Below are 16322 nucleotides of genomic sequence, written 5' to 3'. Positions count from 1 at the left end.
TTTGGAAGCTTAAAAAAAAAAAAAAAAAAAAAGAAAATCAGGGGGTGGGGGGAATTATTCATTAATACAAGCCAAGGTGTCTTAGTATAAGGTTGATTGCCATTACTGCCCCACTGTAAAGTATAAACCTGGGAATAGATATAAAAACCACACAAGGGGTTACAGTTATTATCTCATCATTTTTCTTATCTTTTTATAGTTTTTTCAAGTAAAAATGCACCTAATTCCAAACTTTAAAAATATATAAGCAAATGCCCTCAACAGTAAAGAACTTAAAAGTTAATTCTTCCATTTAAGCAAGGACTCATTTCAGGCAATTTTTCTTGGTCAAGATTGTTCCTAAATTTTGAGTGATAATAGGAAAATGTTCTGTCAAAAGAAAAGGTTAAATTATGTTTAGTGTAAATATAAGTAATACAAACAAGGTAGCCTGTTGAAGATTATGACATATCCTATTTTAATGTGACCAATTCCTTTTACCATAGAAAAATGGATCATAAGTAATTGAATCTGAATGTTAATTTGAGAAACAGCTTATAATGCCTTCAGTTCTGTTAAGAGTTGATAGGTGAGATCCTGCTACCTGCCTAGAAAATTAGATGCTGTGAGTTACAAAGAAGAGTAAGACATATAAAAAAGATATTGTCTTTTTTCTTCTTTTTGTGTTTTTTCTCCAAATTATTAGAAACAGTTACATTAAAAGAAACTCTCATACCTTTAAAAGTTCCCTTCTCATTGAATATATTTATGAGACAACTCTTCTTAATTCCTTTTACAGAAGCAGCCCTGATGTCAATTAAGGGTGGAATTAGAGTTACAGCATAATACCATGCACATGTAGTAGGCTATAGAAAGAAGGTCTGTCTATATGAACCGCACTATCTCAGGCTATCACATCAAACAAAGCTATCTTCAAGGGTAAAAAGTAACATATGTTGAGCAAAAGAATGTCCAAATTATGCCAGAAAAAAATATGCCAAATGATGAATTTCCAACTTATGCCAGTGGGCTCATTCAGTGTTGGTTTAATAAACCACTATGTTTTATATAGCTTCACTTCAGAACGCTGAGGGTAGAAAAGATGCATTCTATTTATATGTGAATATCTGGTACCTAAAATAGTCTCTTGTACATGCCTTCAATACTTACATGAGGGATGGCTGGATCAGTGGGGAAAAGAGCCTTTGCAAATTATCTGGTACCCGCATTCTACTTCTATAACATCTTAACATTCCATTAAATTTCTGGGAATTGGCTCAGATTTCACTCCATTGTACTATCACCAACCTATGATTCATAAATCATATGCTCTGAGTTTGAAATGATGGATTATCCAATCAAACCTCCTACCCAGTGCAAGAAGTCTTTGCAATATTCCTTTTGAGACAGTTACCCAGTGTCTGCTTGAACATCTCAAATAATCTTTTTGTCCAAAAGCAACTTTTCATATTTTAAAAAAAATTTACCTTGAAATACTTTCAAATTTACATAAAAGTTGCAGATATAGTTCAAAGAACTGCTATCTCCATCTCCACCTCCTCCTGTTTCCCCAATTGTTAGCATTTACTGCATGTGTGTGTTTCATCTATATATCTATCCTCCCAATCAACAAACAGATGTAAATATAGATATGTATATGTGTTACCTGTGTGTGTATATATATACATTTTATATATACATATAATTAGTATTTTCTGAATCATTTTATAGCAAGCTGAAAACATAATTTCTATCATACGTAAACATTCTATTATTATATTTTTCTAAAACAAGGACACTCTCCTACATCATCACACCACCCAACAGACAAACAAACACACATGCACACACACACAGAGACAAATATACTTTTCTCCTACAGTCTTTCCTGTATGTAATTTTCATTCCATGAGGAGGGAAGGTGATATGAATAGCAGTCGTAATGCCTAACTCAGAATGCACTTCAATGTAGTTAGAATAGGCAGCTGTCTTCTGAAAATCTTTCCGTCACTGCCTTCTCCACCAAACAAAAATATTTGTTCCACTGGTGCTGGAAAGTCTATTGTTAGAATTCATTCCAATGGCTTTATACTATTAAGAAGCAAGTGAACCAAATGATAAATGACAAATACCACGGTTTGGGAGTAAAACAGACCTGGGCTCCGATCTCAACTCTGCCATTGATAATTGAGCTCTCTCCAAATAGATTCATATCTCATATTTTAGCTCTAAGCTAATATATTCATATGATTATTGTGTGGTTTAAACACAATGGACATTTGCAGTTGCTATACCAAGTGGTCCCCTACATATTGCAAATTATTTTCCTTTACTACATGTATTATTGAAAAATTCTTCTTAGACTACAGCTTGTTTTGAAAGGACTCTTTAAAATATAAATATACAGTAAGTCATTATAGTTATGTAAATGAATTTACCAATTCTTTCTATAGGACACAATAAATAAAGCAGAATAATAATATTAGTTGCCTGGAACATGATTATATTTATAAATAAAAATGGGTCAACAAACAGAGGCAGTAAGTTGCAGAACCAAATATTTCCCACTTGACTTTCCACATAAAGTGGGTCATTTATATAACCCCAGGCCCTTTGATTTTTTTTCAAGACTATTACCTCTTTGATGTGCTATGATATTCAATTTTTTTTATTATACTTTAAGTTCTAGGGTACATGTGCACAATGTGCAGACATTCAATTTTAAAGTACAGTATAATGAACTATTGAAGTAGATCATATGCAGTAATTTCCCAATAAGCTTATAGAATGAATAAAAGCCAATAGGAACTAACAAGAAGTGGTGCTATTGACAAGGTCTGATTACCATTATGAGAATTATTTAAAAAGCACTAGAAAGTGTAAAAAAGTGGAAACAGTTTTCTTATTCACATTTGTAGATATTTACTGTATCAGTACTTTTCATATATTTCAATGCAGGTTTTACAATGAAAATTGATAAAAAATATTTGTCTATAGGAACAACCAGAAGGGCAACTCGTTAGAACTTTGTTCTGCAATCGTAAATTTTTTATATAAAAATTCTTGAGAATAAATACCAAGATGATGCTCCAACTTTAGCTCAATATTTATTTTATTAAGAATACAGAGAAATTGAAAGATGATGGATAAGAGCAGTACTAAATTATCCCATGAAGACAAAACTTCCTGAAGTTCAAATATAAAATAAAAGGCAGAATTCTTGATGCTTTTTCTGCATTTTATATATGTACTTTACGTGACGATGAAGTTTTTTCTATTATAATTACTTCTTATTTTTCTTCACTTCACAACTTTTTTCTTGGCGTAATTGCTTGGCTTTTCGTTCATGATCCAGAATTTCCTTGGGAAACAGGTTTTTCTCATCAAATACAGCTTTCAAAGCTATAGAATGATGAGGAAAATTAAAAGTAAATTATATTTGTTAAGAGACCTATTTAAATGAAATAGTGGGAAGAAAATTCTCAAATTTTGCTTTTTCTAAAAATCTTTGTAAAACACAGTGTATTTGGGGAAATTTTCTCTAAGCTTCTGCTATACTGTTTACTTCAATTTACATCTAAAAGTTAAATTTTAGTAGAGTTTGTTCTTTTAATGCATATATCTTAATAGAAATCCACCATTCTAAGGGTAGAGGATTATAGAAGTTTGTGTTTTCCGTTTTTGTTTTTTAATCTACTTAACAGCTATCAAGACATAAAGAGCCAGGAAAAAATTATTCTGTATTGAAATAAGACAATTAAAATAATCAAAACACAGTTTTACTGTCTGCATGAATAAAGAAGTGCATCTACAATCACATCCATAGGGGTTGCAGTTTTAGGAAAAAAAAGAACCAAATTATTTCCATGAGTGGTTATATTGTGCATCAGTGAGAAGTAGGAAGAAACTGCGCCATGCATTCTAGAAATATAATTTTGGCATTTTGCATAATTTTATTATTTAAACAAATGCTTATTGAATGTCTATTATACACAATGTTCTATGCTTAGACATAAATGAGGCACAAATACGACTAAGTCATGACCTTTCTTCCAATTGGTGGAAACTAGAAGCAGTAACCAAATAACCAAAATATCATATATAATAAGATATCATTCCAAGAGAATATAAGCAATGCAAATTGTGTATAAATATGTAAGAGATATTATAACAATATATAAAGATTTTTAAAAAAGCTTTAAGAATTAGGTACTTATTTGAGGTAGGTCTTGAATTCCAGATAGGATTTTAATTGATAATAAGAAACATGGAGGTGGGGAAGAATTGGCAAGGGTTGGATAGGAAGTGTCAACTAGAGAAAAAATGGTGAATAAAGAATGGAAAAATAGGCCGGGCATGGTGGCTCATGCCTGTAATCCCAGCACTTTGGGAGGCCAAGGCAGGTGAATCGCCTGAGGTTGGGAGTTCAAGCCCCGTCTGGCCAACTTAGTGAAACCCCATCTCTACTAAAAATACAAACAATTAGCCAGGCGTGGTGTCAGGTGGCTGTAATCCCAGCTACTTGGGAGACTGAGGTAGGAGAATCGCTTGAACCCCAGTGGCAGAGGTTGCAGTGAGCCGAGATCACACTATCACACTCCAGCCTGAGCAACAGAGCGAGACTCTGTCTCAAAAATAAATAAATAAACAAACAGAATGGAAAAATAATAACTACTATTGGAATAACTCTAAATAATTCAGTACAATTTAAAAGAAGCATAAAATATATGAAAGAAAGTAAAGTGGAATAAAGTTGGAGCTGGACCTAGGAACTTTTTAAACACCAACCAAAAAATATGAAGTTTAAAAAGTAAACATCGAATGACTTTACAGTATAGTGGCATCTTTATATATTTGGATTAAACACAAAATAAAACAAAAACTTTCCCCTTCCAGTATACACTATACTGTATATAGGAAGTATATGTAGACCTTGGCTACAGAAGTCAAGATCTTCCCTCTTCTTCTCATGGAAATCATATAAAAGCAACCAAGAAAATGAGAGATAATAACTTTGCAAATAAATTGTACTTTAACAAAACTCAAAGACAGATGTAATCTGTAGCTCACAAAATATAAAGAAGCAAAACAGCTGAGACAGGACAAAAGTTGCTCAAGAAAAAGTGAAAAGTATAGAGAGTATAAGAAGGCCAGCAGCAGCATCTTAGCATGTGCTGGGAAAAGATAGTCACTGTGAGTGACAGGCTCACCGGGAAATACAAATGCTTTATTCCTTATATACATAGATGCTAAAAAGAGGTGAAGGTAGCTGGAAGCAGAAGTTCTCTGGGATCTGGTTTGGATCGGTGAAATAGATGAGGTAGGGCTACCTGTATCACACACATGAGTCATTTTTCACTAAAGCACTCTGTCCCCATGGGATGTAAAACCTGAAGGATACCCTGTTCTCACATCCCAGCCTCTTACTCAAGGATTTACCACGTATTTCAAGTTAAAAAAAAAAAAGAAAAAAATCCACCTCATTCAAGCTAATTAATTAAAAGAGGAAACTTTTAAAACTAACACAGCATGAACACAAACTTATATAAGGAAAAACTAAAACCAATCAAATTGAAAAAAGAGCAGCAAAACTAATCAATACATGAGTTACCACCAGAAAAATCTTGCACAAACATTGTTACCAAGCATTTTGACAAAATTAAATTTTAAAAATTAAAAAACAGTAGTTGCCTCCATGAAGGAAGATCACAGAGCAGAAGTGAAAAAACTCAGGGAAGAGATGAAGACACGAGAGGAAATGATTAAATATGAGGTAGCAAAACTCAGAAATAGAGGCAAAAAAAATCACCAGGGAAAACAGAGTTCCTGGAACACAGTAGGAAACCTAGAATATAGAAATGAGAAAAAATATATAATAAAAGGAAAATTATAAAAAGAATGAATTAGAAAAATAATAAATGTTGAAGACACACAAATAAATAGATCTACAAACATATAATTAGAGTAGGTACTTATATTAGTTCGCCTTCACACTGCTGATAAAGACGTACCCAAAAATGGGAACAAAAAAAGCTTTAATTGGCCTTACAGTTTCACGTGGCTGGGGAGGTCTCAGAATCATGGCAGAAGGCAAAAAGCACTTCTTATATGGCAGCAACAAGACAGAAATGAGGAAGAAACAAAAGTGGAAACCTTTGATAAACCCATCAGATCTCATCAAAGTTATTCACTATCACGAGAATAGCACGAGAAAGACTGGCCCCCATGATTCAATTACCTCCCCCGAGGTCCCTCCTACAGCACGTGGGAATTCTGGGAGATACAATTCAAATTGAGATTCGAATGGGAACACAGCCAAACCGTATCAGTACTTAAGAAAGAAAACCAAAATATAACAAATATTTAAAGGCATCATTTAATAAAGGTTTCTTCAAATAAAAGTCAATCTGACATATGTCGAAAGGACACATTGTGCACTAGGAATAATTGACTTAGAATACTCAAAACCAAGTCATATCCCAGTAATGTTATTAGACTTTAAAGATAAAGAGGAAATCCTCTGGCAACTATACAAAATAATCAAGTGACCTAAAAAGGAGGAAAGTATCTTGCATTAGATATTTTATAGGAATGACCAACACCAGAAAAGAGTAGAGCAATGCCTACAAGATAATCAGGGAAAGAATATGTGAGCTAAGAATATTACATACATTCAAGTTGTCCTTCAAATCCCAAAACTATCAATGGTGTCAATATGTAAGAAATTTAGGGATCATTGTTCTGCAGAGTCCTCTTTGAGGAAATTTCAAAAAGCTAAACTGAGTCCGGGCACGGTGACTCATGCCTGTAATCCCAGCACTTTGGGAGGCTGAGGCAGGTGGATCAAGAGGTCAGGAGATGGAGACCATCCTGGCTAACACAGTAAAACCCGGTCTCTAACAAATACAAAAAAACCCAAAAAAACTAGCCGGGCGTGGTGGCGGGCACCTGTGGTCCCAGCTACTTGGGAGGCTGAGGCAGGATAATGGTTTGAACCCGTGAGGCAGAGGTTGCAGTGAGCCAAGATTGTGCCACTGCACTCCAGTCTGGGTGACAGAAGGAGACTCTATCTTAAAAAAAAGAAAAAAAAAAAAAAAAAAAAAAAAAAGCTAAACTGAGAAATGACTGAGAAATTTTTGAAAAAAATAACTTGGTGGTGATCACTGAATATATTTAAGTGTAGAAGTAAAATTAAAACAATGTGGAGTTAAGGATGACAAAAATAGAAGGTAAAGTCCATGTGCCTGACAATGTATGAATGATACAATTGACAAAAATTATGAGGATAAAGGAGAAAGAAATCTTGTTTATGATAAATCAGAGACAAAGAATAACATTGAAAACTGAAAAATCAACTAATAGCATAGGCAAATTTAACAAAATAAAAGTAAGCATAAAGAAAATCATGTTATGGAATGAAATTGTGTGGTAGAAGGGAGGCAGGAGAATGAGAAAACAAGTTTATTCTATCATCACTGAGCATAGATCTAACAGTGTCTAAGAGAAATGAAGAACTAGAGGAATTACATAATTCCTATGATTATAAAGTTAACCACTAGACTAAACATACACACAAACATAAACAAATAAAAAGCTACAGATGCAGTGAAAAATTTAAAAATATATAAATAGCATAAAACAGTCTGAGAAACAAAGTGTTTAATATATAAATATACAGATACTCTATTTCCCAATTTTTTTAAAAAAATGATTTTTAAAAAATGGATTAAAAGCGAAACAACACATCTGAAATAAAATGATTCAGGAATTTATTAATAAAAGAATGGAAAAAATATATAGACAAATGAAAGAAGTTTCACCCTTGACTGACATACTTGCCAAAGAAAGCAGGGATCATGTTCAAAATCATAAATACATATAGAAACCCTAAAAGTTTACACAGAAACTTGTAATAGCGGCTGCAAGAAATAGATGACAGTGGGAACAATACAGAACATCATCATAGGAGGGAGGGAAACTTCTCAATGAATAATTTTTTGTATGTTCTAATATTTGAATTCTGTGAATATGTTTTTTTTAAGCAATAAGATGAAAATGAATAAATCTGGAACTAGCATTAAGCAGAGATAAAATGAAAGACAATACTTTCTATTTGCCTAATACCAGTGATATGAGATAATGTGGATATCTGTACATCAGCAGCTGGTCCTGTCCCATATGACTGCAGATTAGCACTTTAGAAGCACAAGCAATTCTGACGCCTTTGAGCCCTTCTGAGATATATTGTAAAAGCCAGAATGTTACTTCTGAAATAAATTCTGTTTTACTGAGATTTGTCTCTCAACTAGATGACAAATTTTCATTGTAATTGACTGGGTTTTAAGACCATTAACCCAATAACTGATAAGTCTTTGTAAGATATTGAAAGAGACAAACTCACTTGGATGGTTCATTTTTAATTTTTTTTCTTTTTAGTTAACAAACAGATTATAAAAAGTACATATGCAGGGGTGGATCCCTGTTTCTTGGGCCTGAAAGTTACAATTTTGGGAGCTCTCTTTAGAAAAAAATAATATAAAATTACAAATATAAATTTATTTATAAAAGTGGCTTTTTAGGATAAAATAAATTTCAACAGATTTCTAGTAATTTTTAGAGTTAGGTCCTTTTCTCCTGAGATCTCTTTTTAAAAAGATACCTGAAATGCTTACCTGGAAATGATTGTTGCTTGTAACCTTGCTTCTACTTTTCACCTAGAACACTCTCAAACTCCTAGCAATTTCTAATACTCAAAGGGTCTTTGTAGATGAGGCCCAGAAAACTTAACCTTCATTAGCTTCATTTGTAAATCTATATGTGGCAAAAATGATGTCATTAACTTAACATCTTTTAAATGCATAATGGTAATCAATTCCTCTCACTATTCGCAGTAACGTCTGCTAGGTTAATGGCATAATGATTTTTTATGATGATGTGTTGAGTATGTAGTAGATCATAATACATGTAAGAAATAATCATTTATTGAACTTGCTTACAATAATTTTAAAAATGTTTTTAACCTTACTGTGATGACTTTCTTGATGTATTAAGTTGCGTAGGGTAAAGTTCACAGCTATGAAGTCAAATATTAATATAAGTGTTGCTTTGAAGGGATTTTGCAAATGTAGTTCAAGTCCCTGATCAACGAACTTTAGATAAGGGAGATTATCCTGGAAAATCTGGCAAGCCAGACTTAAACAGATAAAAGGCCTTAAAAGAAGACTGGAGGTTCCCTAAAAGAGTGAAGAAATTCTACCAATGAACGTTTCTGCCTGTGCCTAGCCTGCCCATGATCTTTCCTTCTTGACTTAGTGCTACATATTTTGAACTTGCTCAGCCAACCCAACAAACCCGTAAGTCAACTTCTTGTAATAAATCTCAATATGGAGTCCTGCTGATTTTACTTCCCTGTTTCCCCTCTGACTGATACACTTTCCATGAAGTACACTATCACAGGATGATGGCAACAACAACAACAACAAAAAAGTGATGTGTTCTTATTATAGCAAACAGGCTGATTTGTCAAATTTCCTGTGGTTTGTGTCTGGAGATGGTTGAATACCACTTGTAAAAAAAAAAAAAAATATGAACCAGAAATACCATTTGACCCAACAATCCCATTACTGGGTATATAAAGAATTATAAATCATTCTACCATAAAGACACATGCACACGTATGTTTATTGCAGCACTGTTCACAATAGCAAAGACTTGGAACCAACCAAAATGACCATCAATAATAGACTGGATAAAGAAAATGCAGCACATATACACCATGGAAAGCTATGCAGCCATAAAAAAGAATGAGTTCATGTTCTTAGCAGGAACATGGATGAAGCTGGAGGCCATCATTCTCAGCAAACTAACACAGGAACAGAAAACCAAACACCATATGTTCTCACTCATAAGTGGGAGTTGAACGATGAGAACACATGGACACAGGGAGAACATCACACACCGGGGTCTGTCGGGTGATGGGGGCCAAGGGGAGGGATAGCATTAGGATAAATACCTAATGCATGTGGGGCTTAAAACCTAGATGATAGGTTGATAGGTGCAGCAAACCACCATGGCACATGGATACCTATGTAAAAAACCTTCACGTTCTACACATGTATCCTAGAACTCAAAGTAAAATAAAAATAAAAACAAATAAATAAAAATAAAAGTTGAGAAAACAAGAAAATTTATGTCTACTTGAATACACAACTTAGACATAGAATTCAGCATCTGGATGGCAAGGAAGCACAACAAGATTTAGGACACAGCTGAAACCCAATGTAAGGAACCCAAGGAATCCAGTAAAATGATCCAAGAGCTGAAATATTAAATAGCTATTTTAAGAAAGAACCAAACTGAACTTCTAGAACTTAAAAATTTACTACAAGGATTTTATAATACAACTAGAAGTTTTAACAGCTGAATAGACCAGGCTGAGGAAAAACTTCAGCACTCAAAGACTGGTTCTTCAAATCAACTCAGTCAGACAAAAATAGAATTTATAAAAAATGAACTAAACCTCTGAAAACTATGAGATTATGTAAAGAGACCAAATCTAGGATGCACTGATAATCCTAAGAGGAGACAGAATAAGCAACTTGGAAAATATATTTGAGGATATAGTCCACAAATATTTCCCCAATGTTGCTAGAGTGGTTGACACACAAATACAAGAAATACAAAGAACCCTGGCAAGATACTATACAAGAGGGCCATCCCCAAGGCACATAGTTAGCAGATTCACCAAAGTCAATGCAAAAGAAAAAAAATATCTTAAAGGCAGTTAGTCAAGTCACATACAGAAAGACCACATCAGGCTAGCAGTAGACTTCTCAGAAGAAACCTCACAAGCCAAAAGGGATTGGAGACCTATTTTCAACATACTTAAAGAAAAAAGATTCCATGCAATAATTTCATATCCCTCCATACTAAGCTTCATAAGTAAAAGAGAAATAAAATCTTTCTCAGACAAGCAAATGTTGAGGGAATTTATCTCAATGGGATCAGCCATAATTACAAGAGTCTCTTAAGGGCATCTTAAATACAGAACCAAAAGAACAGCACCTGCTACCACAAAAACACACTTAAGTGCATAGCCCACAGTTCACTATAAAGCAACTATATGATCAAGTCTACATAACAACCAGCTAAGAACATAATGACAGGATCAAAATCTCACATACAAATACTAACCCTGAATGTAAATGGGCTATAAACCTAACTTAAAAGACATAGTGTGGCACACTGGTTACAAAAACAAGACCCAATCATCTGCTATTTTCAAGAGACCCATCTCACATGTAAAAATGCCTACAGGCTCACGGTAAAGAAACAGACAAACTTCTCCCATTAAAACAGAAAACAAAAAAGAGCAGGAGTCCCTATTCTTAAGCCAGATAAAACAGATTTTAAACAAATAAAAATTAAGAAGGGCATATGCATATAATCCAACAAGAAGATTTAACTATCCTAAATATACACATACCCAGCATTGGAACATCTAGATTCATAAAACATGTTCTTGGCCTATGAAAAAACTTAGACAACCACACAATAATACTGAGAGACTTCAACACCCCACTGACAACATTAAACAGGTCATCAAGGCAGAAAACTAACAAAGAAACTCTAGGCTTAAACTCTACACTTTATCAGTTGGACCTAATTGACACCTACAGAACACCCCACCGAACAATCAACAGAATATATATTCTTCTCATCTGCACACAGAACATATTCTAAGATCAACCACATGCTTCCTCACAAAACAATAAATGTCATTCATTTAAGAATTGGAAAAAAACTATTCTACAATTCAAATTGGACCAAAAATAAAGAGCCCAAATAGCTGAAGGAATCATAAGCAAAAAGAACAAAGCTAGAGGCATCATATTACCTGACTTCAAACTATACTATAAGGCCACAGTAACCAAAACAGCATGCTACTGACACAAAAACAAACACATAGACTAATGGAAAAGAATAAAATAACTCAAAAATAACGCTGCCTACCTACAACCATCTGATCTTCAACAAGGCCTACAGAAACAACCAATGGAAAAAGGACTCTCTGTTCAATAAATGGTGCTGAGATAACTGGCTAACCATATGCAGACAATTGAAACTGGACCCTTACCTTTCAACATATATACAAAAATTAACTAAGGATGAATTAAAGATTTAAATATAAGACCCAAAACTAGAAATTTTCTGGAAGAAAATCTAGGATATACCCTTATTGACATCAGTCTCAGCAAAGAATTTTTGGCTAAGCTCCAAAAAGCAATGGTAGCAAGAACAAAAGTTGATAAGTGGAACCTAAATAAATAAAAAAAGCTTCTTCACAGCAAAAGAAACCATCAGCAGAGTAAACAGACAACATACAGAATGGGAGAAAATATTCACAAACTATTCATCTGACAAAGATTCAACGTCCAATTTCTATTAAAAGAAAAACTTAAATCAACAAGCATAAAACAACACTATCAAAAAATGGGCAAAGGACATGAATGGACACTTCTCAAAAGAAGACACACAAGTGGCCAAAAAACATAGGAAAAATATTCATCAGCACTAATTATCAGAGAAATGCAAATCAAAACCACAATAAAATACCTTCTCACACCAGCCAAAATGGCTACTATGAAGTCAAAAAACAACAGATTCTTTCAAGGCTGTGGAGAAAAGGGAAGGCTTATACACCATTGGTAGGAATGTAAATTAGTTCGGCCACTGCAGAAAGCTGTTTGGAGATTTCTAAAATAACTTAAAACAGAGCTACCACTTGACTCAGAAATCTCACTACTGGAAATACACCAAAAGGAAAATAGATCATTATACCAAAAACACACATGCATTCATGTGTTATCACCATGCTATTCACAATAGCAAAGACGTGTCATCAACTTAGGTACTCATCAATGGTGGATTGGATAAAGAAAATGCGAGATACACACACACAGATACATACACACACCACACACACACACACACCATGGAATACTATGCAAGCATAAAAAAGATGAAATCATGTCTTTTGCAGCAATACTGATGAAGCTGGAAGATATAATCTTAAGCAAATTAATGCAGGAACAGAAAGCCAAATACCACATGTTCTCACTTATAAGTAAGAGTTAAACATTGAGCACAAATGGGCATAAATATGATAAAAATAGTCACTATGGACTACTAGGACAGGGATGGAGTAAGGGACATGGTTTGAAAAACTACCTATTGGGTACTATGCTCGTTACCTGGGTGCAATATACCTATATACCAGACCTGCATGTGTGTTCCCTGTATCTAAAATAAAAGCTGACATTTTTAAAAAGTAATAAATAAATAAATATACAGCTTATCTTAAAGCACCCTCAAGTTCCCATATGATCACAAGCTTAGGAACCTCAAGCCTCCAACTTCTTGCCTCCCAGGCCATATAACTTATTTAGAATCCTGGACAGTAGTTTGCTTAGAATAGTGAGCAACAGACACTGTGTCTAGATTCATCAGGTCACATTCCTCTTTAAATCTTCTGAAGGCTTCCCTTTATACTTAAATCAAATTTTTTTCCCAGGCAACATGGTCCCACATGACAAGACCCCTGATCGCCCTCTAATCTCATCTGATACCTGTCTCCTCACTCCATTCTAGCAACAGTGACCGCTTTTCTGTCCCTGGAACATGTCAATTTTGTTCTCAGTGGCTTCATACTTGTTTCCTGTGCTTGGGACATTCTGGCCCAACATCTTTGCAGAACTTTCTATCTAAGGATTTAGCTTAAATGTCAGAGAGACCTTCACTGATGTTCTTCCTAATGTCACCTTATTATATTATCTTGTTTTATTTTCTTCTTAGCTCTTATCAATATCACTCTCCAAACTTATCATCTTTATTTATTTACTTACTTATTACCTATCTCTATTCCTAGACAATAAATTCAGCAGCAGTAGACTTTGTTTGCCTTTGTATACCATATATCTCTAGTATCCAGCATTGTATCTGGTTCATGGAAAGGGATTCAAAAAGTATATTTGTTGAATATATGAGCACATGAATGAAGGAACTTTCAGGCATGCAAAGGCTTTGGCTCACTCCTCACCCTTTGGAATCCCTGCATTCCAGAGACTTGGGGACCCTATAATATTGATAAAAGGGTGATTCTCCACATCATATATATACATATACATCCATTTAACCACAACCAAGTTCTTAAAAATTAACATCTAGTGTTATCAGTAACCACTTACATTCACTATTCCCTTCCTGGGAAAATATGACATTTATATACTCATCACTTCTCTTTATACTTGGCTGCCTGACAAGGTTTGTTATAATGATAGCCAAAAGCTGTTTTCACAGTGATGAAAAGGAAAGATGTGGTGGTCAGGAAAGTATCCAAAACATTTTCTCTATAATAAAATGATTCAAGGATCTCAACACAGAAGAATTGGTTTATATATTATCTTCTGGTCTTTCCCTTGCCTGCTAATTGGCAACTAACTATATCAGCTGAACAACAGCGGCAAAACTCACAAGATACCCTGGCAACAAGGGACTTGGCAGCTATGTAATGTAGTATGCAATGACTACCTGTCTATGAGTGTACGGCATTCTGAAAACTCCTTCCTAATTCACATTCTTCCTCCTGTTCTGTGTCCTATTTTGTGTCTTCTAGACAAATCATCCTTATTTATCAAACTTTTATGTGCATAAGAATCACCTGGGGATCTCGTTAAAATACAAATTCTCATGCAACAGATCTGGGGTAGGTCCTGAGATGCTGCATTTCTAAGGAGCTCCCAGGTGATGCCCATGCTGCTATCCACTGCCCGCATTTGATGTCAAGGTTCTGATTTCTAAATCTAAGCTCTAGGTCAGTATTGTCAAATGTCCTTTTATTTCAGCCACCATCCAGTAACAACCAGGCAACAAAGCAACTGGTTGGTGAGAAAGAGTGGTGATGATTAATCAAAATACTTCAATAGTTTTCATATGACTCTCGAATAATGGTTGCTTGGGACCTGTTGAACCTTTTAAATATGTTGTTCACATATTAATGACTTCTGTTTTATAGACCCCAACTTTTGGTATGTGTGTATTGTATTGGTGAATTTTGAGATAATTTAGTGTTATGTAAACAAAAAGGTAGAGCAATAGGAAGGATTTCTACTTTTAAAATGCCCCTGAGTTTTCTGTTCATTCTAGATGTTCACTATCTAAAAGGTTCTGAGGTAAGCCATGTGTAGCAATCTCTCGTTTATCATATAGTCAATGTATATATCTATGAATGCTTTCTTCCTGCATTTTAATTATTTGTTCAAGTAAGAACTTTTATATAATATCAAAGATTATTTTTCTTTACTGGTGCTAGATTTAAAATAATATTCTAAAAGAAAGATACATTAAACTAGATTTTACTAAAAGCTTACGTGTATATTTTTCACCTGTAGTTTAAGGGGTAATGTGAAACATTGTGTGTTCCAGTGAAACCCTATGTATTATCTCCAGCACACTCTTCTGGGTTGTTAGATTCTGGTTGAGTTCACTGTTTTTGAATTATTTTTGTCCCTCTTTTCAAGTTGCAAGTCTCTGATGGATATGCAAACTTTTCTTATCTACCAGAGATTTGATTTCCTCTTCTCCTTGGAAACACCACTTTTGGGATTTACTTCAAATTGGACTGGAGTCTGTTACCTTGCACAAATTGTCAACTCTCCAAACTTTTCAATCTTATGTGTTTTTTTCCCACATTTAACTACTACTTTCCGAACTAATATTTTCAGTTTTTCTCCCTCCCACCTAAGGACATTACCAAGAACTAAAACCTGACATCCCAGATCCGTATACAGACTTTCGGTTGCCTTGCAGCTATCCCTTTCTCCCAGGATCTTCAGGACTTCAAAACAGCTGACCTTTGCCTCCACCTGGCAATATAAATTCAAGTGGTTTTGTAGGAGCAACACCAACAAGAACCCCTGAGAGACTATTTCTGAGACTCTGCTTTGCCCCACCCAGGAGCTTTAGGATCACTTCTAGGTTGTTCAGCAATGAGTGATACTCATTTTTCTTAAACAAAAGGTGGATGAGACTGACAATGCTGAACTTTACCTCAGTCCAGTGCTCCTGGAAAGTGAAGCCATTTAAGAAATCTCTCTACCCTTTCATGTTCTAGAAACAGCTAACCACAAAGGACTCCTCTCCTCTCATATATTCTAAGACCCTCTCTTTCCTTCCTCATGAGTCCTATAAGAAACATAGATGACTTTCTCATCTACCTATCTCTACAAAAGCTCAGACCTCCTTTCTTGTCTTTGAGATGTTCCTGTTTAATGAACTTTCTCCAT

At 34.5% G+C, this 16322-nt stretch overlaps 1 protein-coding gene across 5 annotated transcripts in view; it reads right to left on the bottom strand.

Annotated features, from left to right (window-relative positions):
• Window positions 1-3073: 3073 nt before the first annotated feature.
• Window positions 3074-16322, bottom strand: part of WDR49 (WD repeat domain 49) — a 194064-nt gene continuing 180815 nt past the window's right edge. For all 5 annotated transcript variants that reach the window (XM_031663599.1, XM_031663600.1, XM_031663598.1 and 2 more), the window contains one exon: window positions 3074-3381. In XM_031663599.1, coding sequence (XP_031519459.1) covers window positions 3263-3381 — 119 coding nt within the window. In that variant the 3' untranslated portion in view covers window positions 3074-3262. The remainder of the gene's footprint in view (window positions 3382-16322) is intronic.

Source organism: Papio anubis, chromosome 2, assembly GCF_008728515.1.
Source record: "Papio anubis isolate 15944 chromosome 2, Panubis1.0, whole genome shotgun sequence".
NCBI classification, from domain to species: domain Eukaryota; kingdom Metazoa; phylum Chordata; class Mammalia; order Primates; family Cercopithecidae; genus Papio; species Papio anubis.
This window is presented reverse-complemented; position numbering and strand designations above follow the sequence as displayed.